At 39.3% G+C, this 18,464-nt stretch overlaps 1 protein-coding gene across 2 annotated transcripts in view; it reads right to left on the bottom strand.

The window, feature by feature from the left end:
* SLCO5A1 (solute carrier organic anion transporter family member 5A1) overlaps positions 1–18,464 on the bottom strand; it is a 155,768-nt gene that overhangs the window by 9,567 nt on the left and 127,737 nt on the right. For both annotated transcript variants that reach the window (XM_003274811.2, XM_012496051.2), the window contains one exon: positions 77–236. In XM_003274811.2, coding sequence (XP_003274859.1) covers positions 77–236 — 160 coding nt within the window. The remainder of the gene's footprint in view (positions 1–76; positions 237–18,464) is intronic.

The following is an 18,464-nucleotide window of genomic DNA, read 5'->3' as shown; positions in this document are numbered from 1 at the left end:
GTTGCATATGAATTTCATCACATCCTTGTCACAGGATGTTGGACTAACAGAAGAGGAACTTGTGAAATGTACTCACCCCAGTGCTAAGATTACCACTATTAACACAGCCAGCCAGACAAGGGTTAAAGTATGTAATTCCATCTGATCCACAGACTGGCTCATACTCGTGTATTTTACAACCACAATTAACGTTGCAGCTTCCTGTCAGATTCCTATGGGGCATGGTGAGAGAAGGTCTAAGAGAGAAGAGAAGCAGATCATGAGCAACACTTACCAAAATAAAACTCATAGGAAAGGTCTTGAAATTAATAATTTGTCCATTTTAGAGAAAAAATTTTTCCCATTGAATCAAAGCCATGATACCCGAAGTAGTCATCCTCAACAATTATTTTTGTGACTTTAAAACAAAACATAAAGAAAAATGTTTCAACTTTCTGGTACTACAGATTCAATGCTTTTTATCAAATTACTGCTCCATATCAATTTCACCCTCCCTCTTGGTGCTATGAACCTGGTCTCAACATCTGGGCTCTGCAATTCTAACCCTAATATAACTACCCAGTGTAGGCACCAGGCTCTACATCTTAACAAATCTGTACCTCAATTTCTTTATAAAATGGAGGAAATACTTTTTGGTATTAAATCAACAACATCACTGTGAGCACATGATCACAGTTAAAATCCATCTATCCCAGTTATTAATATACATTCCTTTGATCAAAAACTTGTATTCTAGAATAAATTATCAAAGAAAGGCATGGGGCTCTAGATAATCAAAATGAAGTATTTTCAAAGATGATTAGGAATCACATTGCTAGTTTGATTTAAACAACCAGAGAATACAGATTAAGCAGTTCTTCACTCAGGATTGCCCAGGTGTGGATCCACAATCAAATATGGTGGGTTTCTTTTCTTGAGATCATGGTGTCTGATACAAAGAAATGATACCATATGAAAAGCTTGAAGAAAATAAATTCAGGCAACAAATATAGAGGGAAGGAAAGGCAGGTAAGGATATAGGCCCAGGGAGAGGAGTGTAAACAAACAGCGGTGGAAGAGCAGAGGCGCACCTGGGGGATCCACAGGAGAAGGAAAGGGGCTCTGTACTGCTCATACCCCATGACCGCTTTTGCTTTTGTGACCACTAGTTTTGTGTATCACTGATGAAATGTTGTTCCCAAGACTATATGAGTTAGCAATAGCAGATCCTTCATCCAACCATCCATTTGTCCATTATCTACCCATTTAACAAATATTTTGGAATGTCTGTTACAAACCAGGTCTTATCTTTTTTAAAATAGATTTAGAGGGGGTAAAAGTACAATTTTGTCATGTGGATATATTGTGTAGTAGTGAAGTTTGGGCTTTTAGTGAACCCATCGCCTGACTAATGTACATTGTACTCAATAGATAATTTCTCGGCCCTCAACTCCCTCCCTCGCCACCAAGACTTATCTTTTTTTTTTTTTTTTGAGAAGGAGTCTCACTCTGTCACCCAGGCTGGAGTGCAGTGGTGCAATCTCCGCTCACTGCACCCTCCACCTCCCAGGGTCAAGCAATTCACCTGCCTTAGCCTTCTGAGTAGCTGGGATTACAGGCACCCGCCACCACGCCTGGCTAATTTTTGTATTTTCAGTAGAGATGGGCTTTCACCATGTTGGCCAGGCTGGTCTCGAACTCCTAACCTCATGATCCACCCCCCCTTGGCCTCCCAAAGTGCTAGGATTACAGGCGTGAGCCACCGTGCCTGGCCAAGACTTATCTTTAATGACTATGCTAGTACCACTTACACAGTAGCATAGCCCATCCCAACCATGTGTGTTAATTGGTGTTTGTTCAAAGGTTTGTTCAAAGGTTTTTCTCCTGTGGCCTCTTTCAAACGTTGATAATGAGTCCTTAAATTTTAATGGGGGAAAAAAATTCAAAACAATATTAAAGTCTTATCAAGAAATCCTCCTAACAATGCAAAAGGCAAATAAATTCTGTTTTTCATTCATGTCGCTCCACAGAAAAAAATTATCACAAGACCCCAATAATCGTTACATTCACAAACTCCTAGTGTCACATCATCTTAAAGTTTGTATATACCTAAAAAATATTATTCTAAACTAGTGGGTCTCCACTGGGTCAATTTTGCCCCCCCGCCCAGGGGACCTTTGGCAATGTCAGGAGACAATTTTGGTTCTCACAACTGAGGGGGTGCTACTGGCATCTAATGGGCCACTAGTTCCTACTGAGGTAGGAGGTCAGCGGGACCTGCTTTCTGAGCCCTGGTCACAACCCTGCTGATCAAAACAGGATGTAGCAAAGAAACTGGCCAAAACCAGGAGAACAAAGATGGCAACCAAAGTGACCTCTAGTTGCCTTCATGGCTCATTATAGGCTAATTATAATACATTTGCATAAGACACTCCCACCAGCACCATGGCAGTTTATAAATGATGCCATGGCAAACGGCCCAAAAGTTACCTTATGTGGTTCTGGGAACTCTCTGCCCCTTTTCCGGAAAGTTTGTGAATAACCTTGCCCCTTATTTCGTATATAATTAAGTGGGTATAAATATAGCCAGCCAGCAATCCACAAGTGCTTCTCTGGGCCACTCCACCGATGAAGCTCTGTGAAGGAGCCATTTTGCTGTACATTGCTGCTCTAACAAACTTGCTGTCTTTCACTGCCAGCTTGCTCTTGAATTCTTTCCTGTGCAAAGCCAAGAACTCCCTCTCGCTGAGACCCGATTTTGAGGTTTTGCCTGCATCACTACAACGCACAGGAAGGCCCCCACCACCTCCCATAATAAGGAATTATCTGGCCTAAATGTCAATAGTGCTGAGGATGAGACACTCTGTTTTAGACCAACTTTCACACTGTTCAAGGAGGCAAAAAGCTTTCCTGAGTGTAGGAAACGAGTACAGTCCCAGGTCACCCTGGGGTATGTTTGCTGTTCTTAGGAGATCATGGTGTCTGATACAAACAAATGCTACAAAATGAAAGGCTCTAAGAAAATCAATACATGCAACAAATATAAATAGCAATGAAAGGAAGTGGGCATTCATGAAAAAGTTATTAGGAGAGAAGGTGATCATGGTACACACACAAAAAGTTGCTGACATGGTTCATCCTTTATACTGTGCCAAAAATCATTTTTAAAAATAATGATGTCCTGTCTGATTGTCATTCACTCTCCAGAAAACATACTGCATTCTAATAATAGCATAAATGTTTAAACCTGCGTAACACTAAGCAATCTGTCATTAGCCTGAAGTGAGATTAGCATCATGAGAGCACAAAATGCACAAGGACTACTTACTGAAGGCTGCCCTCATCCTTGTGCAAAAGGACTGTGCAGCACCTTCCCAACAAACAAAAAGCATTTCTGGCAAGACATAAAATGCACAAGGGCTTCTTACTGAAGGTAGTCCTCCAAATAAGAGGATCGTGTTAACTCAAGAATCAATGTACGTGTTAATTTTGAGTGAAGCATGGGGCCTCGATAGCAAATACCTTATAACTGCGTGGTCCACAATGTAAGCCTGAGAGTCACACATTTCATCTCACTATAAAAGTCATGGAATTACAGAGCTAGAGAGATGGAGGGATCGCTGAGATTATCTGGCAAATTTGCTAACTTTAAAGAATGGGAAACTATAAGAGGTATTGTGGCAAGCCCCACAATCATTGAGGCCTCAAGAAAACCAGCCCTGAGGAGACAGCAAAACAGAAAACAAGTAAAAACAACAACCTTGTTATCCAATCTTTGTTAAATCAATCACTCAGGGATCGACGCTAATGTATAGTAATATATAACAGCAAGACAGATGATTGTTAAACATAATTCAAACACTTTCTGCTATAGGGTCATTACAGCTAAGTATGTAAGAACACAGTGGCCCTCAAAAACCATATTCACACCCCAGCAATTGTGTCCCATCACTCTACCCCAAGACCTAAAGAACACTTGAACTTCCCCATCTAAACATACTTCTACTACGTACTTCTACTGGTCTCTATAAATCAAAGAGAAGTCCCCTAAATTTTTTAAGGAACTTCTGCCTCCTTCTGAGTTCCTTTCTATTAAAAGATGTGACAAGTAGAAATCCATACATACCATGCTCATGCCTCGTGGACTAAAAAGAACATGATTCACACAGCAAAAAAAAAAAAAAAAAAAACGAGAGAGAGAAAACCTCTTTAGCAAAATATACTAATAAACTAGAACAGTATCTTTCTCATAATTTCTTAATCTTCATCAATTTATCTCAGTCTTCAAGAAGACTTCAATGAGAATGTTTCTTTTCAATGCCACTTAAATTTTTGGCTTCACATTAGAACCCTTCCTTGGCTATACAGAGCTATGCAACTTCAGGTTTATAAATATTATTATCATCATCATAATCATCATTATCATTTAAAACTAACAGCAGAACCCTATTTTTATTCCATGAATTGCACCCTGAGATCTCAACATAAGTTGTCTCATTCATTCCCCATGAGAATTGTCATTATTATTGCCACACTTCCATCCTTCAGATGAGGAAATTGAAGATTTGAGGGGATAGGCACTGCCAAAGTCACACAGCTAGTAAGGGTCAGAAATGGATTTAAACCCAATTTTATCTTTCACCACAGTGTGCATCTGTAAGCCCCAACACTGGCAGGGAAGCTTTGTGTAACTGTCCCTAGTTTCAGTCCTCTAGCACGGGGCTTCTGGGTGGCTTATTTCACTTTCTTCTTCCTGGAGAAAGCCCTAATGCAGTTCTTCTGGCACTCTGCTTTCAGTGTTCCTGAGTGTGAGTCGGAAAGAGCTGGGTTCCATTTCATATCCACAATTCACAAGTGCTGTGAATTTCAGATTTTCTATTTGTAAAACAGATATCAAAATGTCAGTATCACACGGTTGTTGTGGGGGGTTAGGCGGGTGAATGTATGGCCAGTGTCCAGCATTGTGCCTGGGACATAACACGTGCTAAGATATTGGTGTGCTATCTTTCTGCACTTAACAGAAGCATGAATGAATAGCAGTAACACAATCACAAACATGAGGAGTGTAAAAGGCTACCATGACATTTTTCCTTTCAAAAAGGATAAAGTACTTTTTAAATTTACTCCTACAGGGAATGGTGGGAAAAGAACTAGATGGAGATCTAGTTTCAGGCCTGCCATTTAGTAGCTATGTGACCTTGGGCCAAATCTTTTCATCTATGGCTATTAAATACCCCTCCTGACTACACGAAGGAGAGTAAGATTAATCAACAAAGCGCAGTATGTGATGGCATATGTGCTAGCATAGGTTTAGAAGAGAACTATATTCAAGCAAATTGTGATTACTGTGTCTAATTGTTATTTTTATCATTAAAGCTCCCTTCAGCTTTGTAGACAACAAATTTAAACCAGGTATAACTTGAAACTTATATGTAATAACCCACAATGTGTACAAACGATCTCTTTAAGTCCAAAATCATTTCTAATAAAATAATGTGTCACTTATATGGCTTTCCAAAATATCTTTATTTATTATTAAAGTAATACATAGTCATTGTAGAAATTTTTAAAAATACACAAAGACAAAAAAATTAAACTCATGCATAGTGCTACCACCCAGAGATATCCACTTTTAATGCTTTTAGTATATTTTGTTCTGGTCTTTTTTCAATGTACGTATAGATTAACATTAATAACATATTGCTACCAAGATTGTATGTAAAGTTTTAAATTCTCTTTTATCTCCTCCTAACATTACATTATATTGTTATGTTAATATGTTAATATAACATATTTTAACATATAATAATAATATAACATAATATAACATATGTTAATATAAGGGTATAGAAAGGTAAACTTGGTCCTAAGTTTAATGATACTCAGGCATTTTTGAAATAAAAACTTATCATGTTTTAAGGGCATATATCTTAAAACATGATACCTTACAGACTTCATGTTGATTTGTTTAGATCTTGGTTACAAAATCTCAAACTTGGCAGAAAGAAAATTTGCTTATACTTTTTATCCCCCTGATACTCCTAAAACGAAGTTAAACAAATGTTGTTTGTGTCTCCAAACGGAGCCAAAAAAAAATGAACTCATATATTTACACCTAGAAATGAACTCTAAGACTATAAATAAAAGGAGCTAAGATAATCCAAAAACATGTATATCTATGCTCTTTTAAGCAAACTTCTTTTCCCTCTAATTCACAGAAACTTCCGTTAAAATTAGTACTATCTACAATAAATGATTTTGAATGGTGCTAAAATATTTAAACAATGGAGAAAAAACTCTTAAGCAGATTAAGCTACCCATGAGACACAGGCAAGGAGATGAATGGTTTGAATGATATAATTGGAGGATTTAGGAATGACATGGCCAGAAATGCCAGTCAACTGGGAGGGCTGGTCAACCATCTAAAGACACCATGTTGTCCTCTGGTAAAATCAAGTGTGGTGAAGAGGAAGCTGAGTCGTGCATGTGGCAAAGGTCTGAATCAACAGACTGTATTTATTTAATTTCTATAGTCTGAATATGATGGGGCAATAAAGCTATATTCAGAGAAGATACTTTAGGGAAATATTTTGGAGCTGGGTGGGACTGAGTGAATCATCCTGTCCAACAGTCTCGGCCAAGAGCAGAAAACTGAGAAAACTCTTCCTGGTCATTTGGTAGCTCAAGAATCACCCCTGGAAAAGTTTCAGCTCAGTAGCTCAAGTCACAAACCCAGATAATATAATAGATTTTGCTTTAAGTTCAAAAAGACGGTAATTGGTAAATGAAAGATAGTCATAGACAGTAAGTAAGTCCTAAGCGATTTATCAGCACATAGCACTGGTTAAAAACTCTTTACACAGACATCAGACTTAACCCCATTTAAAAAAATTATTTGAAGAAAAGGCAGAGTGAGGGGCAATAACTCACATTACACAATGTATTTATGAAAGCATCACTTAACCAAAGTTTTCATGGTCAATGCCAGCTCTTTCAGGTCCAAGGTGATTAGGACACACCTGTATGAAGTACAGTCCGGCAGCCACAGAGAGGAAGCAAAACACATTTCTTAATTAAAACTGGAGGAAAATTGTGAGTGCTGGGAATGTAATTATGTGAGTTGTAAATGGGCCAGGATTTTGCTAGAGCTCTCACAATCTTTCAAAATGAAAACTCATCAGATTTTTAAGTCTGAAGTTTCTATTTTATTTTATCGTGGTTAGAATACCTAACATGAAATCTACCTTCTTAACAAAGTTTTAAGTGTACAATATAGTATTGTTGAGTCTAGACTTGATGTTGAACACCAGATCCCTAGAGCTTATTCATCTTGCTTGATTAAAACTATGTGGCTCCTGATTAGTAACAACCCATTTCCCAATCCCCCTAGCCTTGATGACCACCATTCTAACTCTTTGAGTCTATGAATTTGACTCTTTTAGTTACCTCATGTAAGTGAAATCTGTGACCAGCTTTTTTCACTCAGCATGATGTCCTCAAGGTTCATCCATGTTGTTGCATATTGCAGAATTTCCTTCTTTTAAGGCTGAATAGTGTTCCATTGTATGTATATAGTCATGTGTCACTTAACGACAGGGACACATTCTGAGAAATGCATCTCCAGGTGATTTCATTGCTGTACAAATGTCGTAGAATGCACTTACACAAACCTAAGTGGCCTAGCCTACTACACTCTTAGGCTATACAGTATAGACTATTGCTCCTGGGCTACAAACCTGTACAGCATGTTTGTGTACTGAATACCGTAGGCAATTACAACACAATGGCAAGGAGTTGTGTGTCTAAACATAGGAAAACTACAATAAAAATAAAGTATAAGACCGGGCGCGGTGGCTCATGCCTGTAATCCCAGCACTTTGGGAGGCCAAGGCAGGTGGATCACAAGGTCAGGAGATCAAAACCATGCTGGCTAACACAATGAAACCCCATCTCTGCTAAAAATACAAAAAAATTAGCTAGGCGTGGTGGCAGGGGCCTGTAATCTCAGCTACTTGGGGGGCTGAGGCAGGAGAATGGCATGAACCCAGGAGACGGAGCTCGCAGTGAGCCGAGATTGTGCCACTGCACTCCAGCGTGGGCAACAGAGCGAGACTCCATCTCAAAAAATAAAAAAGTATAAAAAAAAGATACACCTGTATAGGGCATTTATCATGAATGGAGCTTGCAGGACTGGAAGTTGCTCTGGGTGAGTGAGTGAGTGAGTGAGTGGGTGAGTGAGTGGTGAGTGAGTGAGTGAGTGAGTGGGTGAGTGAGTGAGTGAGTGAGTGGGTGAGTGAGTGAGTGCGTGGTGAGTGAGTGGGTGAGTGAGTGAGTGGGTGAGTGAGTGGGTGGTGAGTAATGTGAAGGCCTAGGACACGACTGTGCACTGCTGTAGTCTTCACGAACACTGTACACTTAGGCTACCCTAAATCCATTAAAAACCACTGTTCTTTCTTCAGTAATAAATTAACCTTAGCTTACTATAATTTTTTTACTTTATACACTTTGTAATTATTTTTTAGCTTTTTGACTCTTTTGTAATAGCACTTAGCTTAAAGCACACATTGAACTGTGGTACAAAAGTATTTTTTCTTCATATCCTTATTCTACGAACTGTTTTCTTTTTTTGCCGTTTTAAACTTTTTCTTAAAAACTATGACACAAACACACACATTAGCCTACACCTACACAGGGTCAGGATCATCAGTATCACTGTCTCCCACCCCCACATCTTGTCTCAAGATCTTCAGGGACCGTAACATGCATGGAGCTGTCATCTCCTAAGATAACAATGCCTTCTTTCGGAATACCTCCTGAAGAACCTGCCGGAGGCTGTTTCCCAGTTGACTTTTTTAATACGTAGAAAGAGTATGCATTAAAACAATGATTAAAAGTATAGTATAGTAAATGCATAAACCAATAACACAGGTGCTTATTATCTACACAACTAGATGTGCTGTACTACTGCAGGACTGCCAGCACAGTAGGTTTCTTTACACCAGCATCACTCCAAACTCATGACCAACGCATTGCACTTCGACCTTGTGACTACAATATCATTAGGCAATAGGAATTTTTCAGCTCCATTACAATCTTACAGGACGACTGTTGTGTATGTGGCCCATCATTGACTGAAACGTTGTTATGTGATGCATGAACATACCACATTTTCTTTGTCCATTCACCTGTCTACGGACATTTAAGTTGTTTCTACATCTTGGCTGTCAAATCTGAATTTTCTAAGAAAACCACTAATAACACATTAGGTTCATTCTACAAAAACACCGTGATTCCATTTTGGCTTCACAGGAAAAGCTCATTCTCCAAAAACATCCCAACCCCATCTCAGGCACTTAGGTGACTCATGAGTACTTGATACTAATCAAAGATGGGTCAGTCATTAAGTCCTTTTAATGTTAGAAAATTCACCATGCCTGTAAACCTGAAGCCCTTCACATAAACTTTAATGAATGGAACTGGCTTATATAGCATGCTTTCTTCTTTGTATTTTTTTCTTCTGTCAGAATAGTGTAATAATCAAAAGTATTTCAGCATTGCATCCAGAATCAAAGAAACCTAATTTCAAACCCTAGCTCAGCCATTTTCTAGCTATGTGACTTCAAGCAAGTTATTTAACCTCTCTGAGACTTTATCCTCATTAATGAGAAAAATATCACTAAATAGTTATTTATCAATTGCTTACAATTTATGCATTTTATCCCTTTTTATCCTCCCTATAATCCTAAGAGATGAGTACTATAATTGATCACATCTTAATGTTGAAGAAATTGAGGCACAGAAAGGTTAAAGAATTGGCCAAGTATCTTACTCAATCCTCACATCAATCCAACTAGATAGATACTATCTGTAGTCTCACCTTAAAGATGTAGAAACCAAGCCCAGAAAAGTCAAATAATTTGCCCATACCCAGACAGCCAGTATGTGGCAAGGCTCAGGTGAAAATCTAGACTGGCTGATGTGAGAGCCACAGAGCAAATGCTGTAGGCATGCACAGCGTGTAGCATGATGCCTGTAACTCAGCTGCTTTGAAATATCAGGAAACTACGCAGTATTGAGAAGTAGATACATCCCCAATAGCTCATTCAGCAAGAAGGTTGTGTGTGCATGCAGGTGCATACATGCATGAAATACACAATTTAAAACAGCACCTCAGTGAGGTGTTCAGAAAGAATGCAAACTCTGACATACATCACCTAGATCGGATTCAGCTCCACTCCTTATTCACTGATGAGTTTGGATAAATCACTTAATTTCTAAGCCTCAGGTTCTTTAACTAAAACATAGATAATAATATAAACAGTAGAGGGATGCTGTATGCATAAGACCATAAGACATGTGTAAGTGCCAATCACACTGAACCAAACATGTACCTTACAAAGACTCCTCTCTTCACTGCCACTCCCTTCGTCTTTCTCTTTATTGACTTGAAAGGGAAAAAAAGCCACATGCAAGTCTTAAAATCATGCAGAACAAGAAAGTTTTTACCAGGCAGGCCAGCCACATACTGTTGAGCAGGTTGTACACTGCACAAGGGCACCCAGCCAAGGGAGCAAAGCTGAAATGTAGCTCACACCCTGCTTGGAGAAAGGATTCCATTTTTGTTCACACAAAGGTATCTGCTACTCTAAAAGTGGCACGCCTATACAGCTGCACCACCCAGTAGTGTTTTCATTAAGTCATTCTAGACTATATTCCTAGGACTTGGGAAAACAGAAAAATTCTCCACGGAAACTGAGTTATTCTTTTGCTACAATTTATAAACTTCCTTTAAAGTCAGACTGCAAATACTAAAACAACTGGGTCCTTGCAGCAGCTTCCAGCACTCTTAATCAGGTTACTTGTTCTAGACTGAATACAATAAGTGAGAAAAGGTGTACCATAATTCATGGATTAGATAACAAAGATGTAAATTTCCGTCGAGTTCATAAGACTTGCAGCCTCACTCTATGAGTAACATCCCTGAGCAGAGATAGGTGCCAGACATTCATTCATCTATTAAAGAAGAAAATGGAATTGCTCTACATGATCCAGAAAGGGAGTAGAGATAAGAAACTAATTTTTTTCAGCATATACAAAGTGCTAGATTCTGTGCTAGGAAATATCAGAACCTTCCCTATATCATCCTCATTATCAAAACTACAAATATTTGTTTAAAATATTCACATGATTTAAACTAAAGGTTGCCAGGCGTGGTGGCTCACATCTGTAATCCCAGCCCTTTGGGAGGCTGAGGCAGGCAGATCACCTGAGGTCAGGAGTTCAAGACCAGCCTGGCCAACAAGGTGAAACCCCATCTCTACTAAAAAATACAAAAATTAGCCGAGCATGTTGGTGGGACCTGTAATCTCAGCTACTCAGGAGGCTGAGGCAGGGAGAATTGCTTGAACCCAGGGGGCGGAGGTTGCAGTGAGCCGAGATTGTGCCACTGCACTTTAGCCTGGATGACAGAGCGAGATTCCATCTCAAAAATAAAAAATAAAAAAAATGAAAGGTTGAGGATGAGAGAAGGAGACATTGACTTCTCTTTTTTTTTTTAACCCTTCCGCGCTATTTTAATGTTTTCAACCAAATGTATAAGTAATTATGCTGGTAACCAGGAGAGATGAACTTTAATTATGCTCGTGACCAGGAGAGATTGACATTATCACCAATTTTATATATGAGAAACCCGAGACTCAACAATGTTATGTAATTTTTTTGCAAGGTCACACAGTTAGGAAATGATGGAGCCAGTACTTGCCTTTGAAAACAATACTGTGTTAGACAAATGAGTTTGAGGGGATGGAAGAAAGAAGTTCAGAAAGTTCATTCTTCATAACTTCATCTGTAACTAACATGGGCTACTAGCTTGTCTGCTAAGAAAAACAAGACCAGAGTATGATAAAGGACTTGAAGAAATGGGTTTAAAAATAAAAACATGGGCATGAGAAAGAAAGCTGACTGGGATGAAGTAAATGGATTGCTCAGCAAAGATGAGGGCCTGCTAAGATTGGAACTCATAAATTTGTAATGGAGCCAATCAGCACATTATATAATTTTTTCCCAGTAGGGCTGGGCAAGCCCAGCAGCAGGTGATTCAGGATGGATGAGGTAGGTGTGGTGTTAAGCAGGGGCTTTAAGAGTCTTGAGGAAACTTGCTGTTTAAAAGCAGGTAAGACATGGACTGTGCCTTCCGTTCCCTTCTGAGAACACATTTGAAATAAAAGCAGAGTAGGGTTAACATGAAAGCATGACACCAAACTTCACAAAAATGGCAAGTAGATAGGCATGGGTTTATGTGAAACAGGCAGAGGCCACCTTGGAGAAAGAGGAGCCAGCCTGCCCGATTGAACCTCCACGGGTTCTGAGCTCAAAGTGAGCAGATGTGACAGAAGGCAAAAGTGAGATGTGGAGAAAAAAACTGTGAGCATCCCTGGAGATCTAAGGAAGAGAAAATTGTATCAGTGAGCCCTTCTATTCTCATTTATCCGTTCCCTCCCATCTCCAATTTATGGCCCAGAAATTCATCAGGAAGTGCTTCTCTAAGGAACCTGGAAGAAATTTAAAAAGCTAAACTTCTACTCTAGACGTTGAGAACTCTGAATAAAATCCCCTCATTCTTGTATTTGAGGTAGAGGGAGAGGAAAGACACCATCTGAGATATGCTAGGCCAAGTATTGTCACCTGCAAAGCCCAGAATAAACAAACAGAAAAACTGATTCTTTAAAACAAAATGATAAAATGCAAGGCATAAAAACAAAGTTAAAAAGAAGATTCTAATTTTATGTGCAGAGAGATCTGAGAAGACATTACTCCATAAAACAACACCAGAATGCTATGAAAAGGGAACACTCAGAATATAGCAAAGAAAAAAATCCTCAAAATAAAAAATGTACATAAAGATAGAAAACAAGGCTTAAAAAAATCTCTCATAGCAAAAGACAAAAGTATGCAATAAGAGAGAATAAATTAAACACAGAGGCAACCAGTCCATACGTTCCAACATCTGACTAACAGGAGTACTAGAGAACACAGGGAAAAGAGAAAACGAGTTTAAAAAAAAAAAAGACGTGTTGCATTAAAAGGGTTCAGAAAGTGCCTAGTACAATGAATGAACAAAGCCTTGTGCCGAGGCACTCATTCATTCATTCATTCATTCACACAACAACTATCATACATGTTTTAGATGGTGAGGATGCAACTGTTATATAGATAGCTGGGCCAGGCACGGTGGCTCATGCCTGTAATCCCAGCTACTCCGGAGGCTGAGGCAGGAGAATTGCTTGAACCTGGGAGGTGGAGGTTGCAGTGAGCCGAGATTGTGCCACTGCACTCCTGCCTGGGTGACAGAGCGAGATTCTGTTTCAAAAAAAAAATTTATATATATATATATACAGCTCTACGAACTGTGCCCAAGGAGCTCATATTTTAGACAGAGGGGACAAAAGCAAAGCAAATCATTAAATGAGATAATTTCAGATAATGTTAAGTGCCATGAGGAAACTAAGGAGAAATAATGTAATCAAGAGTGGGGGGACAGTGGGCTCCCCTAGATTGGGCAGAGATGGAAAGCCTCTCTGAGAAGGTGGCATTGGGATTATAAGAAGGCTCCAGCCATGACAAAATCTGAGGGTAAAGCATTCCTTATGAAATTTCACAACACCTTGAAAAAAAGTATTCTGAAAACTTCCAAATAAAGTTAGCCACAGAGAAATTTGAACTAAGGCTGAAATTACATTTTTTATCAGCAACAGAACATGCTAGATGAAAAATAAAGCAATGGTTTCAAAGTCCCCAGAAAGATAATTTTTTTATTTTTACTTGTTTGTTTGTTTTAATTTTTTTTAACTTATTTTAGGTTCAGGGGTACGTGTGCAAGTTTATTATATGGGTAAGTTATGTGTTAAGCAGGTTTGGTGGACAGATATTTCATCACTCAGGTAATCAGCATAGTACTCAATGGGCAGTTTTTCAATCCTCTCCCTCTTCCCACCCTCCAGTGTTGACCCCAGTGTCTGTTGTTCCCTTCTTTGTGTCCATGTGTGCTCAGTGTTTAGCTTCTAAGTGAGAACATGCGGTATTTGGTTTTCTGTTCCTGTGTTAGTTTGCTTAGGATAATGGCCACCAGCTCCATCCATGTTGCTGCAAAGGGCATGGTCTCATTCTTTTTCATGGCTGCATAGTATTTCATGGTGTGTATATACCACATTTTCTTTATGTAGTCTCTTATTGATGACCATTTAGATTGATTCCATGTGTTTGCTATTGTGAATAATACTGCAATGAACATATGTGTGCATGTGTCTTTATGGTAGAATTATTCATATTCCTTTGGATATATAACCAGTAATGGGATTGCTGGGTTGAATGGTAATTCTGTTTTAAGTTCTTCGAGAAACCATCAAACTGCTTTCTACAATGGCTAAATTAATTTACACTCCCACCAGCAGTGTATAAGCATTTCCTTTTCTCCACAACCTTGCCGGCATCTGTTATTTTATTACTTTTTAATAATAGCCATTCTGACTGACGTGAGATGGCGTCTCACTGTGGATTTGATTTGCATTTCTCTAGTGACTAGCGATGTTGAGCATTTTTTCATGTGCTTGTTGGCTGTGTGTATGTCTTCTTTTGAAAAGTGCCTTCTCATATCTTTGCCCACTTTTTAATGGGGCTGATAATTTTTTAACCTAGAATTCTATGCCTGCTTAAACTATCACTTCAATGTGAAAGAACAAAGATGTTTTAACATGCTCACAGGCTCAGAAATACTTTCTTCCCATGTATCCTTTCCACGGAAGGTATCTGAGGTTTTTTTCTGGCAAAATGAGGAGTTACCAAATAAATAAACAAACAAAAACTAGTGGATACAACTGAGGAAACTTCTGAAAGGAGGTCCCAGGATGTAAGTTATGTCAACTGAGCAAGCAGTCCAAAGTGAAGCGGGAGGATGGAGTTCAGGGAAAGAGGAAGATTCAGTAAAACAGAAAGCGTGATTGAGAACTTAGAAAAACATACGGGCAGGAATCAAGGCAAGTAGCAAGAGAAAGAAGAGGCCCTTAGACCTCGAGGACAGTAACACAAGGAAGATATGGTCCAACTATGACACAATTTTAAGCAAATTCTCATCCCTTCTCTACTTAGGTAACTGCTCCTTCCCTCATACTCCCTGTAGTCTGGAGAAAATGAAGCAAAGGCTCGGCATAAGAGCACCATACACAAAGGAGAAGTTCGGTGAGATGCTAGAATGGTGACAGGAAAGGTAGGTAAAAGCCTGCAAAATGAACAGTGAGGACCCAGGTCCATTCCCCCAACTCTCAGCTCTAAGATGCCAGCAGCGAGGCTTACAAGCCTGTAGTCCTCCCCAGCAGGGCCCTGGCAGGAGAGAAAGGAGCATCCATCTCTTGAGGAACTGAAGCACCTCAGAGGTAAGACCTTGGGTTCTGACACTGCAGCACCCTCATGAAAACTCCAGTTGTATCCACCTCCCACAGCGAGATGCACCAGATGACAAGCCCTACCCTCACACACGCACAGCAACTGCTCAGCTTTTTAAGTTCTCATTCTTTAATACCAAGAGCAAGCTAAGGATCACCAGAAATTTGAACAGAGCTGCTAACACAATCAAGACAGCAAAATAAACAGAAAGTTAGGCACTCATAGGACACAGAGACGAATTAGGAAAGAAAAAGAAATCTAAATAATGTTGGAAAAGTAAGAGAAAATATTCCACTCATAAAGCAAGATGGCTAGAAACAAGGGGCATTCTGAAATCCAGCAAGAATTTTGAAATGAAAAATATGACAGGCTGGGTGAGGTGGCTCACGCCTGTAATTGCAGCGCTTTGGGAGGCCAAGGTGGGCAGACTGCTTGAGCTCAGAAGTTCAAGACCAGCCTGGGCAACATAGTGCGACCCCATCTCTACAAAAAATTATCCCAGTGTAGTGGTGGACACCTGTAGTCCAAGCTACTCAGGTGGATAAGGTGGGAGGATCACTTGTGTCCAGGAGGCAGAGATTGCAGTGAGCCATGATCATGCCACTGCACTCCAGCCTGAATGACAGAGCAAGACCCTGTTTCGAAAAACTAAAGATGACAGCCAAAATAAAGAATTCAACAGAAGACTTAGAAGATAAAATGCAAGAAATCTTTTTTAAAAGTAGAACAGAAAAGTACATATGAAATGGTGATAAATAATAAGGAAAGGAGGATATGAGAGTAATTTGGCTGCCACCTGCCACCACATTGATTGTCAGGATTGATTCAGCTGATCTGGCTGAATAGACGGGTGTCCCCCTGCCTCCCTCACTGCTCCACCTGCATCCTTCCTGAAGCTGCACGCTTGGTCAAAGAGGGCAACCTTCTCTGATAGAAGAGGATCATTCTTTGGTCAAAGGCATGCAAAAAGTTGCCAGTATCCCCAAACAAGAATAAGAAAAGGAGAGATCAATGAAGGGGAGAATGAGAAAAAAATGGCAAGGAGAAAAAAGAAATTAAAGTTTAAAAACAGACCTGAAAAACATAGTCTCCAGTCAGAAAGAGCTCACCATGTGCCTAGCAAAAAATCAAAATGATCCATCTCAAAACACATCATAGTAAAATTCTGAAATACTAGCAATAAAAGGAAGCTCCCAGGAAGGAAAAATACATCTCATACAAAGCAATGGGAAAAAGAAAAGCCAGAGTTCCAACAAAAGCATTAGAAATTAGATGACAATGGGGCAAAAACTTCAAAACTCTGAGTAAAAATGACTCATCCAAAATTTCAGCCAACTTGGCAATCAAATGTAACAGTGTGTATGTGTGTGTATATATTTCTATATAATATTTATCAATATATATAATAAAAAATCTCCCAAGAAACCAAAGTTACAGCCTATACAGCCTTTTTGTAGCTACTGGAGGATGTGCTCCATCAAAATGAGGGAGTAAATCAAAAAAGAGGACTCCGCAGAGTCCAAAAAACAAAGGATCAATACAGAGAGAGGCAAAGGAATTCTCAGGATGACAGCCGGGCAGCCAGCCTAGAAACATTGTGTCCAGATGAGAGTAGGGGGACTGTGGGCCCTGATGACTCCAAGGAGTGGGGAAATGGAACCCTGAGCTCATCAGATAGGTGGAAGGTCATGTTGAGATATTTTTTGAGCTCTCAGAGGGTGTGGGAAACTAGATGCAGATTCAAAGAAAACAAAGTAAATGAAAATAAGGCAATTATTAATTCCAGGAAAATCAATGTTACACAAATAAGGAAATCTAATCATGATACTGTAAACCAAAAATAAAATTCTAAGGCCCCCCAACCAACTGAATGGACTTCCTTCTCAGCCAGGGCTATTTAAAATTTAACCTGCGATATTAGTTCAGACCAGGATGGGAAGTGGGGAGTCTGACATGCCTCATTATACCTCTCCGACATTAACATCAACACAGACTTGAAGTCTGATAAGAAACAATTTACAGTCTATTCTCTCTGAAGCCTGCTACTGGAAGGCTTCCTCTGCAAATAAGAACTTGGGTCTCCACGGTCCTTTATCTTAACCCAGACATTCCTTCCTATGGATCCCAGATCTTTAGATAAACTCAACCAATTGTCATCCAGGAAATTTTTTAATCTACCTAAAAGCTGGAGGCCCCTGCTTCAAGTTGTCCCGCCTTTCTGGACCAAACCAATGTACTTCTTAAATGTATTTGATTGAAGTCTCATGTTTCCCTAAAATGTATAAAACCAAGCTGCATTTCCACCACCTTGGGCACATGTTCTCAGGACTTCCTGAGGGCTGTGTCCCAGGTCATAGTCATTCATGTTTGGCTCAGAATAAATCTCTTCAAATATTTCACAGAGTTCAACTCTTTTCATTGACAATACACATGTCATAAATTTAACATGAAAATACTGAAAAAGGATTTGACCACAATTTGTAAAGGTAAAGTGAAACTCATTTGCCAAGCTAGGAAGTCACAAATAATACCTTAGTTTGATTAATTTATATAGTATTTCTGAAAAATACAGAGAGACATTGTAGAAGAAACAGCTAAAAATAATTTAAAATTATGGCCCCTGCAAATCAGAGTTAGTCATAAGACTGCTGGGGTTTTGTTATGAACTTTTTAATTCTATTTATGTTCTCTAATTTTAATAAAAAATAATTTGATAGAAATAGAAATTATTCTTAATTTATTAGTGATGACTAATGACAAGAGCTAGCCTTCAGTGCCTCACATTGAGCTGAGAGCTTTACATGTGCTACACACATAAGCCTTGCCCACAACCTTCTAAGATTGCTGCTAACATCAACCCAATTTACAGAAGCAGATATTGAGGTTTAGTGTTAAGCAACCAGCCAAGCAGAGTCAAGATCCAAATTCTAATTCCACTCCAGAGCCTGAGTTCTTATTCTATACTGCTGCTTTTCCATTTTTAAAGACTTTATTGTTTGTGCCATCCTATTAGGCACTGTCAAGAAGCCACATACCCAGTACACGCA

This window comes from Nomascus leucogenys, chromosome 16 (assembly GCF_006542625.1).
Source record: "Nomascus leucogenys isolate Asia chromosome 16, Asia_NLE_v1, whole genome shotgun sequence".
Lineage (NCBI taxonomy): Eukaryota > Metazoa > Chordata > Mammalia > Primates > Hylobatidae > Nomascus > Nomascus leucogenys.
The sequence above is the reverse complement of the archived record's forward strand: the minus strand, read 5'-3'. Positions and strand labels throughout refer to the sequence as shown.